General features: G+C 46.6%; 1 protein-coding gene across 1 annotated transcript; it reads left to right on the plus strand.

Moving 5' to 3' along the window:
* The first annotated feature begins 2,351 nt into the window (after positions 1-2,351).
* Positions 2,352-10,212, plus strand: LOC126982272 (uncharacterized). The gene is made up of 4 exons (XM_050834264.1): positions 2,352-2,356; positions 4,637-4,758; positions 9,800-10,073; positions 10,155-10,212. Exons 1-4 carry the CDS (start codon positions 2,352-2,354, stop codon positions 10,210-10,212), a joined length of 459 nt encoding a protein of 152 aa, XP_050690221.1.
* Positions 10,213-18,656: the final 8,444 nt, after the last annotated feature.

Here is an 18,656-nt window from a genome sequence, read left to right on the forward strand (position 1 = left end):
CTCTCTCTCTCTCTCTCTCTCTCTCTCTCTCTCTCTCTCTCTCTCTCTCTCTCTCTCTCTCTCTCTCTCTCTCTCTCTCTCACTAACTATCTCACTTTAACCTGTTCCTCTTTCTCTCTTCCTCTCAGTCTCTCACTTTTCCTTCTCTCTCTCTCTCTCTCTCTCTCTCTCTCTCTCTCTCTCTCTCTCTCTCTCTCTCTCTCTCTCTCTCTCTCTCTCTCTCTCTCTCTCTCTCTCTCTCTCGTTCCCTCACCGTATGTCCGTCATTTTCCTCATTTTCCTCATCCTTTACATCCTCTCTCTGTCTCCCTCCCTCCCTCCCTCGTCCTGACCTCCCCTAACCTCTCCTCATCTCATTTTCCTCTTTCTTCCTTCTCTGTGTTTTCCCGACATGATCTCCCCATCTTCTCACGTCTCCCTCGCTCATCTCAACTATCCTCTTTATTCCCTCTCTTTCTCTCCATCTTCATCCCTTCACTCAAGCAGATTTACCTCCCACCTTTATCCTGCCCCCTCTCTCTCGCTCTCTCGCTCTCGCTCTCTCGCTCTCGCTCTCTTTCCTTCCCTCCTTCTCAACCTTTTAACATGTTTCTTCAGCTTCTTTATTTTTTTTCTCTTTCTACGTCTCTCCTTTCCCTGTCTCCCTTCCTTCCTCTCTCTTCTTATCTCCCTTCTTTTCCCTCACCCTCCCTTCTACCTTTCCTGCCTGTATTTCTCTTCACCCTCTTCCTTTCTCTCCTACCTCCTTATACCACCTGGCTCTTCTATCCTTTACATTCTTCCTTTTCCTCCCTCTTCCACTTTGTCATAGCTCCTTTTCTCCACTCTCTCCTAACTTCTCCTCCTTCATACCTCTATTCCTCCTCACTCCTTTATCCACCCCACTCTTTTACACCTTCTTTTACCTCTTCCTTTCTCCTCTTTCCCTTCCAACCTTTCTCTTCATCCCACCTTCTTCCTTCCTCTCTCTTCTTCATCCTCTCTCCTCTCCTTTTCCACCCGATCCCCAGCTCTTTCTTCTTCTTACCCCTGTCTTCTCTCTCCTTTCCTGTCTCTCTCTCTCTTCATCTCACCCAATTCCTCCTTTTCTCTTCCTCTTCACACCCTCCCCCCTACCTCTCCCTTCCACCCTCCCTTCCTATCTCTCGTTCCCTCTTTCTTCTTCCTCTCTCCTACCCACTTTTTCCCGCCGCGCCCCCGTTGAGCGGCGCCGCGGTACAAGTATTGCCGTGGTTATTTTAGTTTTGCGGTATTAACGTGAGTATTATTCCGGCAGAAGAGGCTGAGCGGTGCGCGGCTGGGAGTTACGGCCCCACCAAGGTGTCTGGCCGGCCCTAAGTGGTGGTGGTGGTGCTGGTAGTGGTGGTGGTGGTTGAAGAGGAGGAGGACAAAGAAGGAGGACGACAAAGAGAAGGAGGAGATAATAGAGGTTAAAATACTGTTAAGAGATGACTATGAAGCAGACTTAGATGATGATGAAGAAAAGAAGATGATGATGGTGAAGAAGAAGAAGAAGACGAAGACAAAGAAGAGGAAGAAGAAGATGAAAGTGTAGAACAGAAACAGAATGAAAAATAAGAACAAGAAGGCGAGGACAAGGACAAAGACGAGGATATGGCGGAGGACGAGGACGAGGACGAGCAAAAAGGAAGAGAAAACAAAACAAAAACAATAAGAAAACAAAAATAACAATACGGAAGAAAAAACACGAAAGAAAGAAAAAGAAAAAACAAAACAGACATACATGATCCAATTTCCTTTTAGTATCACATCTATTTCTCCTCCTCCAACACACACTCCACACAACACAACCACTCCCATTGACACTCCAAGGTCTTCATCCAACCCGCGATCCCTCACCACCACCACCACCACCACCATCACCACCACCAGCAACAACAACAAGAAAGTAAAGGGTACACTCACAAATCTCCACGAACCTGATATATACACACACATTCGCGTCTTTTATCAAGTATATTTTCCTCAAGCAATGCCCCCCAGCCCCGCCCTCTCCCTTTCCTCGCATTCACCTCACTACACGCACTCGCTCGAAGAAGCCGGGAGAAGGGACGGAAGAAAGGAAGGAAGGAAGAGGAGGAGGAGGACGAGGAGGAGGAGGAGGTGAAGGCGGGAAAGAAGGAAGGAAGAGGAGGAGGAGGGAGAAGAAGACGCCACCTCACACGACGACGGTAATTTAACAGGGAGACGCCCCCGCCGCCACATAAACCCTTCAGAATCCAGACAGCGAGTGGGCCAAGCTGGGGGTGGAGGCGAGAGAAAGAGGAGGAGGAGGAAACTGAGGCTCTGCGGGTTGGGTAAGGTGGAGGGGTGGCCAGAGGGGATGCGAGATGCCGTAAGATACACACGTAAGTACACACAAACATTCCGCCGAGTAAGCTTGTTTTCCTGGAGGTATCGAGCTACTTGTATACGATCTCGGATAACCCTTTATTCCCCTTGTGTTGCTCCGGCCGCTCCCGCTGAACGAGTGTGTGGGGCGCAAGGGCAGGAGTTTACATGACTTGCCGAGGGTGAGTGGGAGATGGGGAGCCGTTGGAGAGGGAGGGAAGGGGATAAAAAGAAGGAGAGTTGATTAGATACATAGGTTAGGTTAGGTTACACTGAGCGAGTGGGGCGCAAGGGCAGGGGTTTACATGACTTGCCGAGTGTGAATGGGAGATGGGGAGCCGATGGAGAAGGAGGGAAGGGGATAAAAAGAAGGAGAGTTGATTAGATACATAGCTTAGGTTAGGTTAGGTTAGGTTAGGTTACACTGAACGAGTGGGGCGCAAGGGCAGGCGTTTACATGACTTGCCGAAGGTGAATGGGAGATGGGGAGCCGTTGGAGAGGGAGGGAAGGGGATAAAGAGAAGGAGAGTTTATTAGATACATAGCTTAGGTTAGGTTAGGTTAGGTTAGGTTACACTGAACGAGTGGGGCGCAAGGGCAGGAGTTTACATGACTTGCCGAGGGTGAATGGGAGACGTGGAGCCGATGGAGAGGTTTGGGAGGAAAGTAGAAAGGGGAGAATCGATTAGATAGATACATAGATGAATAGATAGATAGATAGATAGTGTAGAGGTAAAGGTAAAGTTAGAGGCATACGCTATAGCTCCGCATGACCTCGGTGCTTATCTCCGTCACATTAGCCCTTGAGCCTGTAGTGGGTGAGCGTCTCTTTATAGCCTTTCCACCTGTTTACCACCTTTTATCACAGCTACGCCCAAGGAAGTCCCATTCTTTATCTATCATTCCTTAACAAGCGTTCCCTATCACAAAAACATCACTAAGGGAACGAACCCACACTCCCCTCTCAAGCCCTTGGTCCGAGGCGTCGTCCAGTGGGGTACGAACGGTGACCAGCCCGCCGCGTGGTGCCTAGAATGACCAAGCTGGAAGTCGGAGAGATCAGGAGGCAATTTGTCGTACTGGCGCACACCTGATGGCCTGATTTTGGACCGCCGCGCCAGCCGTCAGTACCGCTAATTAGGACATTTGTTTCTTGTTGAGAGTGATGAGTCTCTAGGTGTGTGCAAGGCGGGGTGAGGTTGGGCGGGGCGGGGTTGGGTCTGAGGTGACAGCGGATGTGGTATCCGCTAACACTTGTACTGATGTCGAGTGAATGTAGACTAACAAACTCTCAAACATATGTGGCGGAGTAAGGCGGGGCAGGGCAGGGTGGAGTTCGGTCTAAGGTGACAGAGGACGTGCTATCAGTTAAAACTTAAACTGATGTCGAGTGAATGCAGACCGGCAAACTCTCCAACACGATTCCCTCCACGTACAATTTCTCCAAATGGACTTACTCGTGATCCCAACTCTCCGCGTAGCTCTCCCCTCACAATCCTCTCTCTTTCCCCTCACTCCCCCCGCGCTCTCCCCTCACGCCCCGGTAATCCCTTGATCATGTATGTAACACCCAGTGGATGCCGCGTCGCCGCCACCCTTTGTTTTTATCGACAATTTCGTAACAAAAGTGTCATTACAAAACTCACATGTAATAGCCTTAGAAAATGATCTTCGTGTTCTAGAATCTAAGAGACAGAGAGTTGTAGGGTGTGGCCTGACGCTGCTGTGTGTGATCCCCGCGTCTGGTGTATGGAGGATGCAGCGGAATGTTGCGTGCGTCACAGGCTCTCCCGCCACACACACACACACACACACACACACACACCGCCCCACCCTGCCAGCACAGCGTCCCGCGGGGCTGCCGGGCCCCGCCGCCGCCCCCTTCGCCCCGCCTCGCCCTTCCGTGTTCGGGATTCATTCTCCCTTTTTCTCTCTTGTGTCGGAGTTCAAAATAAAAGTCCTTTATAAAATTTTCATTAAGTTTCCCGTGTACAAAAACACAATTTTACTAAAACAACGAAAAACATCCGCTCTCCCCTGCCTCGCCCTTCCTTCCGCTGCAGACGTTTCCTTTTTCTCTTTTTTTCCGTCTGACATGCAAATTGCTCCATTTGCGTCGGACTTCAGCCGCGAGTGAAACTATTTACACGGAACAGATAGAGGCGGACAGACCAACGGGAAGAGAAGGGTCAAGGGAGCCCTGCGCAGAGCCCGGGTGCCATGGCGTGTGTGGGGGTGAGGGGAGGGTGAGAGCTTTCTTTCCCTGCCTCTCCCCGCCTTGTAGACCTGCGAGGCAGCGGGAGCCAAGGGACGGAAACCATAGGACCAAGGGGCCGGCTCGTGTGTCCCTTCCCATCACAGGCACGAGGGACGAGAGGAGAGTGAGTGCAGCCAGTGCCGGGAAGGGTGTGGAGGTGATGGATGCTGCATGGGCTGGGTGGAGGTGTGTGGAGGGATAGAAGGGGTGTTGAAGGTGTGGATAGATGGTATGGGGTGGAGATGGAGGTGAAAGAATGCTAAAGACTCAAAGTAAAGGACATAAACACGAGTACAGGTTGAGTTTGAGGTATGAGTGTCTGAAGAGACGAGTGAAGGAAGATTTAAGAGGTAGCAGTATTTGAGGTACAGGGAGATGGAAAATGGTAAAGGTAATGTAAGTAAGAGGAGAGCTCAGAGTCTACGCTATAACTACGCGTGGCGGCGGTGCTCATCTCCGTCCCGTTGGGCCTTTGAGCGTGTGGTGGGAGAGAACCCATTAACCCGACACAGGGCTAGAATAACATCCGGGCAGCCACAGTTTACCTTCCTCAGGCTTCCCCAGGTACCCATTCATCGACCAGCCCGGAAGGAAGGATGAAGAGCTGGCAGACCTGCACACCAACTACTCGAGCAAGGATTCGAACCCAGGCCCGCAGATAAAAGGTAGACGTATAAGAGGTAGAAATTATGGAGTAACGCAAAGGGAGAGGTAAAAGAATATCATGGAGAGTGGATGCGTCGAGGGAAAGGTGGATGTAAGTGGACAGTAGAAGTTTGTGAATGTAAAGGAAGTAGGTAAACGTGAGTGAATGCGAAGATAAAGCAAGGGTGGAGTGGGTGGGAGTAAATGATCAGATCTGTGTGTTGTGCAGCGTGGAGGCAGAGGAGAATGAAGGGCGGATAATGACTTCGGGAAAACGGGTAGATAAGAATAAACAGAGAGAGAGTTGAGGTGCAAGTTTATGAAGAAGGCGGATCTATATACACACACACACACATACACACGTACACAAAAAAGATAAAAAAAACAAGCTAGAATAAAAAATAAATAAAATTAAATAAAAAGCTAAAAAAGCCCCAAACACCTGGAGTTAACGTCAAACACCTGCAATTAACTCTTGAAACCGGACGCAAGGAAAAAAAGAAAAACCACAAAGTAATTACAAGCTACACAGGAACACTCAACGACGGTATAACAAAGCATAGCCCCCCCCCCCTCAGAAAAAAAGCATCAAGCAACAGTGCAAAACATCCCACAACACAATAGGACACAAGATAAAGTTACCCTGACCACGAGCAACACCTGAGAGAAAAAAATATTACCTACCCCGGAAGAAACAAATCACTGCACACACATCACCTTTCCTCCCCTCTCCTCTACTCACCCCTCACCTTCACCTCCAATCCACCCAGTTCTCCCCTCTCCTCCCATTCCTTCACATTACCTTACCTCCCCTCCCCTCCCCTCACTTCCTCTCCACTCCATTTCCCGTCCTCTCCCATCCCCTTCCTTCCCCTCGCCGTTTATCCTACCCAGTCCTCCCTCGACCAGTCCAGCCAATTAGCAGGCAAGCGGACAACCAGCTGATCAGATTAACCCCAACAGCGTCACCAGATAGCCACATAAATCAGCAGGACCGAACAGATTACAACACAGAGAGGACCGGGCAGCCAACACACCCTTGCGGCCCCTCTGCAACACAACACACGGAACATACTGGCCCAAAACTATTAAGCCTCTCCCTCCCTCCTCCTCCCTACTATACAGCTGTCGCCTGCCCTGCCTTCCCCGCTGCACTACATGATGAGACCCCCGAGACCCAGATGGTTACATAGGGACTTAATTCTTGTGCGTCACGGTTGAATGTTGTTAATGAAAAGCCGTGAAGTATGGGGACGATTTAGGGTTTAGAGAGCTAATAGGAAGGGAGGGAAGAGAGAGAGAGAGAGAGAGAGAGAGAGAGAGAGAGAGAGAGAATAAGATAGATAAGATACGAAATAAGGAAAAAGACAGATATAAAACTGATGCACAAAAGATAAATAAATAAATCGATGGAGAGAAAGACAATGAGATAAAGATAAGAAACCAGAGAAAGAATTACGAAACAAGGACAAACAGGGCAAAAAAAGGAAAAAAAAACTGATACAAGAGAAAAAAAAAGAAAAAGTTACGAAACAAGACTTAGATAGGGGACAAAAAAAGGGAAAAAATAACTAAAGAGAGACCACGAGAGAAAGAGAAAGGGGAGATAATGGATATAAAGGAGATGATGAGAGAGAGGGATAGCTTTTCCATATGTCCTCGCGGCTAACACAAGTCTAAATTCCCTCTTCTTAAACGTATCAAGGACAAACAGGACAATAAAAGGAAAAAACAACAACTGATACAAGAGATAAAAAGTAAACGACACAAAACAAGACTTATATAGGGGACAAAGAAATGGGTAAAAAAAATAACTAAAGAGAGACCATGAGAGAAAGAGAAAGGGAGAGATAATGGAAATAAAGGAGATGATGAGAGAGGGATAGCTTTTCCATATGTCCTCGCGGCTAACACAAGTCTAAATCCCCTATTCTTAAACGTATCGGGCCCACATTATTACTATTATTATTATTATTATTACGACTATTTCCCAAGGCCACACACAGACAGCAAAGATTAACTGGATTTTCATGGGTGCTGATTCTCCCTTTCAAGATACAGAAGTCGTCTAAAAACTATCACAGGGATCACAAAACAGTCCATGAAAACCGCAGCAACTTCAACGAGCGGCTTTTCCAACAGGTGAAATGAGGTGCCGATACGTCTAAAGCAACCCTGACCCCATTTTCCCTTAATTTTAGAGTATCCCTCTTAAACCTCACCCCCGACAACCCTAACCCCATTTTCTTTCAGTACCTCTTCCATTAAACCATTGTTCTTCTCTCTATTAACATCCCCTAACTTAAAACAAAATCCTAACCCTTATTTATATATCTCAAGAATAAGTGAATGTATATGTTTTAATTTTAAGGCAACCCCCCCTTAAGTCTTAAACCTCACCCCCGGCAACCCTAACCCCATTTTCTTTCAGTACCTCTTCCATTAAACCATTGTTCTTCTCTCTATTAACATCCCCTAACTTAAAACAAAATCCTAACCTTTATTTATATATCTCAAGAATAAGTGAATGTATATGTTTTAATTTTAAGGCAACCCCCCCTTAAGAACACGGGACTAAGGCAGGGTTGGTATTGTAAGCCTCTCCCGACTCTCACATCACGTATTTCCAAAGGCTGAGAAAGAGATAAATCGGGTTCTAACGAGTAGTTTCGTAGGTTCATGTTTGAGAAGCTTTGTCGAACAAGCACCAGGGTCATAAAGGTACCAGTCGAAATACCCAGAAATCCTACGAAAGCCTTGTCAAAATATGGATGGCTCTAAGAAGCGACAGCCTGCGTGGGTAGAGAGAGGTGGTAGAGGCAGTAGCGGCGGCAGCGGCGGGTCGGTTCATCAGTGTTTGCCAGCCCGCCACCGTATGAAGGGTCGCGTCAGCCATCTACATATAGAGAGCCTAATTACATTGTGTTATTGAATTAGCGAAAACATAGTCCGGATAATGCAACAGTGACAGCGCGTTTGCCTTTGTTTGGAGTGGATTTTGATGGCGGGTTCAACGATTATGCAGTAGGCGGTTAGTTAGTTATGAGAGAGAGAGAGAGAGAGAGAGACACTCATAATTATAACTTGGCTGCAGTACGTCGTCACGATTTCACACAGAGGACTCGGACGAACACGCGACGTTACTGTGCGGACCTGACTTTATGGTCTCTCTCTCTCTCTCTCTCTCTCTCTCTCTCTCTCTCTCTCTCTCTCTCTCTCTCTCTCTCTCTCTCTCTCTCTCTCTCTCTCTCTCTCTCTCTCTCTCTCTCTCTCTCTCTCTCTCTCCCCTCCTCTCTCTCCACTCCTTCCACTATTTCTTCTTCATCTTTTCTTCACCAATTTATCCTTTTACAAACACACACACACACACACACACACACACACACACACACACACACACACACACACAGATTCCCACCCCACTCCCCATCCCCTTCCACCCACTTCCACCCCAAACACACACAAAGAAAGTGGGAGTTTTATCGTAATTTCATTAATAAAAAGAAATATATATATAAAAAACACTACCGGGGGCAAGACAATGACCTGAGGCCAGACGCGGAGGAGGAGGGAAGAGAACGCAGGATGATGCCGGATTACTGCACAAATCATCTGCTGCATCGTCTAATTAGGGAACGCCATTGATTAGTTTAGCATAAAATTATACTTACACTCCTTTAGCCCACCGGACCAGCGAGGGAAGGGGAAGTCTGCCTGCGGACCGACCAACGAGCCAACCAACCCTTCCTTCGCACCCTACCTCTTGTGTCTTACTCTAACGTTCCCCTTCCCTTTTGTTCCCTCTTGTCTCTATTTTCCCTCTGGCCCTTCCTCTGCACCTAACCGTTGTATCTTCACTGACCTCCTTCTTCTTCCCTTCCCTCTCATCCCTCCAATCCTTCCTTCACACATTTACCCTTGTATCTTACCTTAACTTTCCCCTTCCCTTTTGTTCCCTCTTGTCTCTTTTCCCTCTGGCCCTTCCTCTGCACCTTACCCTTGCATCTTCACTGACCTTATTCTTCCCTTCCCTCTCCTCCCTCCATTCCTTCCTTCGCACCTTTACCTTTGAATCTTACCTTAACTTTCCCTTTCCATTTGTTCCTTTTCTTTCCTCTTTTCCCTCTGGCCCTTCCTCTGCACCTTACCCTTGCATCTTCACTGGCCTTCTTCTTCCCTTCCCTCTCCTCTCTCCAATCCTCCCTTTGCACCCTTCCCCTTGTATCTTACCTTAACTTTCCCCTTCCCTTTTGTTCCCTCTTGTCTCTTTTCCCTCTGCACCTTACCCTTGCATCTTCACTGACCTTCTTCTTCCCTTCCCTCTCATCCCTCCAATCCTTCCTCTTTATCTTCTTCTCTTATCCCTTTCATCCTTCCTCTACCAACCTACCCTTCTTCGCTAGCAGGTGTGGGTGACCTCAAGCAGGGTGGAGTCCGCCCGCTACACACCCCAGCAGGACGCTCAGCACCCTCGCCCGGGCACTCCACACCCTACATAACTTCCCGGCCTGCACCTCCAACACCCTCCACGGCCTGCACCTCCAGCACTCACCACCACTCCAGCCTGCACCTCCACCTCCAACACCCTCCCCGGCCTGCACCTCCAGCACTCACCACCTCTCCAGCCTCCACCTCCACCTCCAACACCCTCCCCGGCCTGCACCTCCACCTCCAATACCCTCCCCGGCCTGCACCTCCACCTCCAACACCCTCCCCGGCCTGCACCTCCACCTCCAACACCCTCCACAGCCTGCACCTCCAGCATTCACCACCTCTCCACCAGGGTCGCCGCACATGCTCCCGCCATCACCTTTAACCTGTATTGCCCACCACACCACCACCGCACCAGCCGCACCACCACAACACCACCACAACCACCTTGCACCTAATTCCTACCCAGATGGACAGCAACCAAGAAAACGCCAAAGATTCAGCTCCTCGCCATTTTACCACTTTAGTTGTTTGTGTTTGTTTTTCTATATCAACAAAATCTATAGTTATTGAAGATACGGTACCCTTTAAGGCGGTGGCACAGTGACATCAACCATTCATTCTCCCAGTTCGAGCCCCAGCCAACTTGTCCCTGTGTTTTATGCCATTCAGATATTTAGTAATGGAGACTTTTTGCATCGATAGAGTGAGTGGAGTTCGTTGAGTCGCAGCTTATCGATATGGGCAGCACAGACGTCTGCCACCACCTTAATCTCTGTGCAACATCTATGTATCTGCAAGGCCACTGAACTGCACGGTGAAAAATACGTCTTTAACAGAAAAATAAAAACATACGTATGACATTTTTAAAAAAATAATAGATGCCCTCTCTCTCTCATCTCCTCTAATCTTCTCTCATCTCTTAATTCTCTCATCTCTTTTCTTTTCATATTTTCTTTTTTCTCTCCTCTCCCCTCATCTTCTCTTCTCTTCTCTTCTCTTCTCTTCTCTTCTCTTCTCTTCTCTTCTCTTCTCTTCTCTTCTCTTCTCTTCTCTTCTCTTCTCTTCTCTTCTCTTCTCTTCTCTTCTCTTCTCTCTCTCTCTCTCTCTCTCTCTCTCTCTCTCTCTCTCTCTCTCTCTCTCTCTCTCTCTCTCTCTCTCTCTCCCCCAAAACCAAGCCAGACCTGCCGGACACGTGCTCTCACACAACAATTACTAGTGGACAAAAACCAGACACACAGAGAGATAGATACACAGAGGAGGAGCTTGCAATTAAACGTCCTCGAATATAAGTCTTCAGGAGCGACACAAAACAGTGCGTCAAAAAATGTGATGTAAAAAAAACTTTGGAGATTTATTATAAAGCGAGAGAGAAAAATTCAACTGTGATAAAGCACAAAGCGGATTTACGAAGCGGGAATTAGTACGTGCATAGTAAATGGATCTAAAAAAAAAGTGAAGATTTTCTTTGTTAAGCTTCGTGTGCAAAAAAAAAAAAAAGAGAGAGAGAGAGAGAGAGAATAAAAACGTGTCATTTGTCAAGAGTGGACTCGCTTCCTCGACCGACTTGCTTTTTCCGACTAGCTTTTTGAGACACTGACCAAGAGGAAGCAAGAGGACACACGCACTCACGCACACGCACACGCACTCACGCACACGCACACGCACACACACACACACACACACACACACACACACACACACACATACACACATCCACAACCCCCCCTCCTCCACCAACCTACACAAATACACAAACAAATATATAAAAAAAAAGAAGATATGAATAGAACACGTAAGACACTGGTATAGCAATAGAAGACCAAAACAAATAAACGCGAGGCAAGAGGAAAGAAATAATCCCGCGAAATACAACAATAATACGAGGCGGACTTGAGAAAAATGGTCCAGGAACAGAAATTCGCGAGGGAGGAGGAGGAGGAGAAGGAGGAGGAGGCGAAGGAGAATCCGGGACAAATTAATTCATTTTGCAAAAGTGTGGGAGGGAGAAAGGAAGGAAGGAAGGCAGGCAAGCAGGCGGGCAGGCGGAGCAGGAGTGAGGGTTGGAGGGAGGGGGAGGGGCGGGGAGGAGGTCAAATGGCGAGGAGACATGCAGGCAGGTTCGAGGAAAAATAAGGACGGAAGGAAGGAAAATAGAGGAAGGGAGGTGACAAAAAGAAGGAAAACAGGGAGACGTGCAGAGACAGTGAAAAGGGAAAATAGGGAAGGAAGGAAAAGAGGGAGACATGCAGGCAGGTTCAAAGGAAAATAAGGACGGAAGGAAGGAAAATAGAGGAAGGGAGGTGACAAAAAGAAGGAAAACAGGGGAACATGCAGAGACAGTGAAAAGGGAAAATAGGGAAGGAAGGAAAAGAGAGTAAGAGAAGTGACAAAAAGAAGGAAAACAAAGAGACGTGCAGAGAGAGAGAGAGAGGGAAAATGAGGAAGGAAAAGAGAATAAAGAGAAAAAAAAGGAAGAAAAACAGAGGACATGCTGAGAATTTGAAAAAGGAGGGAAGAAGAAAACAAAGAAAAGGGACAAAAGGAAATGAAAAAAGGGACATAAAGGGACAATGGGAAAGGAAGGAAAGGAGAAGTGAATAAAGAGAATAGACAAAAATGAAAGAAAAAAAAAGAGATATTAAGGGACAGTGCCAAAGAAGAGAAGGACAAGAAAACAAAGATAAAGAAAAAAAAGGAATGAAAAAAAGGGACATACAGGGACGGTGAAAAGGAAGAAAGGAAAAGAATAAAGAAAATAGACAAATATGAAGGAAAAAAAAAGGAGACATTGAGGGACAGTGCCAAAGAAGAGAAGGACAAGAAAACAAAGAAAAAGGAAAAAAAGGAATGAAAAAAAGGGACATACGGGGACGGTGAAAAGGAAGAAAGGAAAAGAATAAAGAAAATAGACAAATATGAAGGAAAAAAAGGAGACATTGAGGGACAGTGCCAAAGGACGGAAGGACAAAAAACAAAAAAGCAAAAAAAAGGAAAAAGCGTAAAAAAAAGGTGCATCCAGAGACAATGAAAAAGGAGGAGGAAGGAAAAGAATAAAGAGGAGAGACAAGAAGAATAACGAAAACAGGGGACAGAGAGGGACAGAGGCAAAAGAGGAGAGAAGAGAGAAACGAGAGAGGAGGACAAAGAGGAATGAAAACAGCCAGAAATAAGTGTTAGAGGAAATACAAGACTTGAAAGAGTATAATAAAGGGGAGGAAGAGGAAAAGGAGGAGGCGGTGAAGACATAAAATGGAGAAATAAAAGAAATAGAAATAAGTGGAGCAAAACCAGGAGGAGAAGGAGGAGGAGGAGGAGGAATGACAATAAAACAAACAAAAGGAAATGACATCATGAGGGAAAACGAAGAAAGGAAACGAGTTTATGCCGTGTGAAGAGAAAACATTCATGGCGAGGGAACAACGGAAGGACGAAGGGCGAAGGGGAGGCGCAGGAGAACAAGGGAAACGAGGACGAGGAAAGGAGAAGGAAGAGAAGCAAAAAGGAAAGTAGGAGGACGAGAAAAGGACGACGAGGAGCATAGTAGGAAGAGGACGAGAAGACGAGGATAAGAATAAGGAAAAGGAGGAAGATTAGGACGAGAAGAGAAGGAGAATGAGTATGTGTATGGGGAGAAGAGAAAGTGGAAGAGGAGGAAAGCCAAGGCGAGAAGAGGAGGTGAGTATGAGTAGAAGGAGGACAGGGATGAGAAGAGAAGAGAAAGATGATGAGTATGGTATGAGGAAGAGGAGGAGAACAAGGAAGATGAGTGCGATTGAGGAAAAGAAGGAGGAGGAGGAGGAGGAGGACGACGAGGACGAGGACGAGGACGAGAAGAGAATGAGTATAGTATAAAAAGGAAGATGAGAACCAGAAGACGATGAGTATATTAGGAGCAGGACGAGAACGAGAACTAATACAAGAACAAGGACGAGGACAAGGACGAGAACAAGGGCGAGGACAACAACGAGAACAGCAGAACATCAGCACCCGCCATTCCACGTCCCCGCCAGCAGGAGCCAACGAGCGAAATTCTGCTAATATTTGCGGTTACTCATGTCCAATCCGCTTTACCTGGCCGGAGCCGCAGCACAAACACCTGGCGAATTCTTAAAGAGGTGTGTGCGTGCGTGTGCGTGTGTGTGTGTGTGTGTGTGTGTGTGTGTGTGTGTGTGTGTGTGTGTGTGTGTTCAACTCCTCGACTATATTTTAGCAAACAAACGATCAAAGAAGGAAGAAGAAGGGGATCGAGGAGGCGGACAGGAGGTGGCACAGCATTCGGGCAAACACTTGGTTCTCGAAGCTACTGGTGGAGGAGGGGAGGGTGGGAGGGAAGGGGGGAGGAAAAGGGGCGGGGAAGGAGGGTAGGGTGGGCTGCAGGCAAGGAAGGGGTGCAGGGTAAGGGGCAGGGAAGAGGGTGTTGTGTACGTGGCCTCGCGGGCAGACACGTGGAAGGAAGCAATGATCCACGGTGGAGTGCGTGTCGTCGGTGTGTGTGTGTGTGTGTGTGTGTGTGTGTGCGTGTGTGTGTGTGTTGAGGGCAGAAGGACTTTCATCTGGTGGTGCTCGAGGCTAAATCTACTACCCGATCTTCTCTCTCCTGAACCCATGATGCTGTGAGGTCTTTCGTTGTTGTGATTTTTTTTTTTCAGTACAGGAGGCAGCTCTTGTAGTTCAATAGTAATTAACAACAGCACCTTTCTATGGTTATCTTATCTGTTTTATCTTACTTTTTTCCCTTTTCGATTCCTCTGTGTTCTGCTCCTCTTTATTCTTTTTTAAATGCGTTCTTCTTTATCTTTGACATCATTCGTTCTCACGCTGCCAACAGTCACATGAGACCGTCCGCGGGTAAATAATTCACTGTAGAGGGACGCTTAACATCAGTGACATTCATAGCGGCAACAAGACAACACACAAGAGCTTTACAGGTCGGAGATAAACAGTAGGAACACGTCACCTTTAGAGAGACAGAAGGGAGCAGCGGAGAGACAATTGTATATAAGGGCGTGAGAAGGGTTCAAGGGCAGCCAGAGTACGCCCGGGTCTCCACGTCTCGGGGTCCACGGAGGGGTCCTTAAGCCACCCTTCAGAGCAGCGGCAGAATGTCAAGACGAGCAAGGGGAACAAGAGGGTCGAGGGGTTCTCCAGGTGCAGCCCCGTAATTGAAGGTAAGCAACATTACTTCACGAGTCAGACGAAGGACGGCATTCTCAGACGCTTCCGCCTCTCACATTAACTATTTTTAAAGTCCAAAAATGAGATTAATCGCGTTCCCATGAGTGTTTTTTTCTTCAGATTCATGGTACAGAAACCTTGTCAGACTACCACCAGGGCCATAAGACTACCCCTGGAAATACCCACAACTCCTATGAAGCCTCGTCAAATGTCTGTGTGTGCTTGGACTCCGAAATGTTGAAAAATATAACCCTAAGACCCATATTCTCAAACCTTTTTTCGGGGCTCACACACCCACATTTGCTAAGGCTTTCGTAGAGTTTGTGAGTATTTTAATGCGTAGTTTTATGAGTCCAGTGATAGTTTGACAAGCATTCTGCGTCATGAATGTGTAAAGCAACACCTGAAAACCCGATTAATCTCCTTTGTGGCCTTTAGAATTACTTGCTGTGAGGGCTGAGAATATGGGGCTGACTACGAAGGGCTTTCCGGCTCCTTCTAATATAAGCACAATGGTGATGGACGCTTCGAGGGTGGCCGTTGGTCGTCACTAGCACGCTTAGCAGACACGAAGTTCTATGCAAGCAATACTTCCCGAAAATATGGGCCTGACTACGAAGGGCTTTCCCAACTCTTCTGATATATCCTACACTCTTTCCCTTCTCCCTCTCTCTCATTTTCTTTTCCACTTGCTTACGATCTTCCTCGCCTTACACTGGTGATGGATGCTTTGATAGTGGCCGTTGGTCGTCACTAGCACCCTAAGCAGACACGAAATTCTATGCAAACAATCGCTTTACGAGAACAGGGGACTGACTACGAAGGACTTTCCCGACTCTTCTGATATATTCTACACTCTTTCCCTTCTCCCTCTCTCTCATTTTCTTTTCCACCTGCTCACGATCTTCCTTGCTTTGATAGTGGCCGTTGATTGTCACTAGCACCGTAAGGAGACAGAAATTCTATGCAAACAATCACTTCTCGACCCATTAAGGTGCGAGAGGCCATCCCGGTTTTTCAGTTAGTAACGTGCTCGTGATGGACGCGTTGGGAAAGCCACTAAAGGTAATTAACACATCGTCACCTCAAAAATAAGCTCCCTTAGTCATTTTTCGGCGATTTCCAGATATTTTTTGGATATATATTTTTTTTTTCATGGAGCGCTTATTTTGATATATTTCCCTCTGTCATTAAAGGTCGGATTGTTCTAAAATTGGCCTTAACCTTTCTGCCTATATATCAAAGGCTGAATGAGATAATGTCAGGTTTTATTTTTTATTCAACGAACAGTAGGAAAAGAAGTCAGCCTGTTTTTTTTTTTTTTTTTTTAAGGTGATGACATTTTGCCCCCATGTAATAATAAAATCATCAATGGGCTGTTTTTTTTCACTAAAGGATAACCAATGGAAAGTTACATTATAAAAGACCTCAACGCACCGCTCCACCAGAAATAAAAAAAGAATACAAAGGAAAATCTCAAATGAACATCCGAATTTAGTTCCTGAAGTGTGCCGACAATCCCACCTTGAAAACGGCAGAGCTCGCAGGAAAACGCAGTAAAGAAAAATGCCTCTGAAGACGTGAAAGACTTTGCTGCCTCGACTTTTCCCTCACGAATCACAGAAATATTACATACGATCTGGTTTTGAAAAGTTAAATTATAAAAAGTAAATGTTGTGATACTTCAATTTGTTTTCCTTTCAGTGTCAAAGAGAAAAAAAATTAGCAATAGATCGTGTGTGTGTGTGTGTGTGTGTGTGTGTGTGTGTGTGTGTGTGTGTGCGTGTGCGTGTGCGTGTGTGTGTGTGTGTGTGTGTGTGTGTGTGTGAACGAGTTTGTGATCTATAAGTACCTGTTTATGCGCACTAAATTAGACGTAATGGCTTTTTTTTTTTGCCCTTCTCTTCTACTTTCCTCCCCTCAACACCTCATTACCTCTCTCCTCCCCTTTCCTTCCCTCTTCCTCCCTACCTATCCCCTCCCCTCCCCTCCCCGGCACACTCGCGGCCCAAAACTGGTAATAGACCAATCAACGCCTAGATTACACGCCGCGTCCCTGGAGACCCTTCGCGGCGGGAACCCATCACGCAGGCAGTTAGCGGCGCTCGGCTAAAATAAATAAAATGAGCAGGTTTTAGGCGCTGCTAGACTCCTCCTTCTCCTCCTCCTGCACACATAAACATATTAATAGAGTTACATAGCACACATAAAAGAAAACATGACTCCATTATACCCTGTCAACGCAAACAAACAAAATACTTGACGCCTCTACACCCTACCAACGTGGGAATACTAACAAGAGGAGGAAAAGAGAGGAATATAAGGAGGAAAAAAGAGGAAATGAGATGAAAAGGAGGGGGAAGAATGAGGAAAGGAAAGGGGGGAAAGATAAAGGTACACACACACACACACACACACACACACACACACACACACACAGACACAGACACAGACACAGACACAGACACAGACACAGACACAGACACAGACAAACACACACACACACACACACACACACACACACACACACACACACACACACACACACACACACACACACACACACACACACACACACACACACACACACACACACACACACACACACACACACACACACACACACACACACCCCAAACACACACCACCAAACACACAGCCCCCGCACACCCACACACACACACACACACACACACCCACACACACACACACCTAAACACATAACTCACAACTCCCTCAACATAAACAAACACACATGTAGAGGCGACAAATCAACAAAACCACTATATATATATATATATATATATATATATATATATATATATATATATATATATATATATATATATATATATATATATATATATATATAAGTCAGGGTGTGGACGAAGGGTGGAACAAAGATGAAGGGAGAAGGAAGACGCACTCAATTATGGTCCGTGATAGCCAATAAGAGAACGGAAATTAGTGACGAGACCAGAAAATTTACCTCACTCACCTTGAACGGACAGACACGTACGGCGGGTGGCGATGAATGGGGAAAGTTGGAATGAAAATGGAGATGGATTTTTCGTCCGGCTTGATGACAGTCACCGCCCCACTTACGTTACCGGGACCAATGATGATTCACACGGGATACAGATGGAGAAAAATCCGTGATACATTACTAGACTGGTACTAAAAAAGACGCTAATTACCATATTGATTGTGATTATGTGGATGGTGCTGATGAAGAGGGGGAAAGAGATGAAAATTGATAGGGGGAGGAGGTGGAGGAGAAAAATAAGAGGAGGAGAGCAGTGTTCATCAAACTTTCTTACAGTTGATCAGTATTATTTCAAGGGTTACTTTTACAACCTATTACAAGCCCTTAGAGAGTACTATGAGCTGTATATCTCGCGCTTTTGAATATTAAGTGACCTTTTTTAAGTAACGGCCTGGTGAGGTGACTATCGCGACCCGTACCTTGAATAACCCGGCTATAGAAGATCACACTTTATAAAACACCCCTTTAATAAGAACCTCCTTGAATAGTGCCGTTAACTCCCTTAAAAACTCCCTAATGACACTAACTCACCACCACGGGACATGCTACGCCGCCTCGTTACCCGACTTTATAAATCTTCACCAGATCACGGGACTGTACAGCTCTACAAGTGGTGGGTGGCAAGAAGCATGACAGGAAGGGCTCAATACATATTCATTCCTTTCTGCTGTCCTAACACCGCCACTGGACGCATTACAACCCCCCCCCCCTACGACTCCCCCTCTGTCACGTGACTTGCATACCCTC

Source organism: Eriocheir sinensis, chromosome 4, assembly GCF_024679095.1.
Source record: "Eriocheir sinensis breed Jianghai 21 chromosome 4, ASM2467909v1, whole genome shotgun sequence".
Lineage (NCBI taxonomy): Eukaryota > Metazoa > Arthropoda > Malacostraca > Decapoda > Varunidae > Eriocheir > Eriocheir sinensis.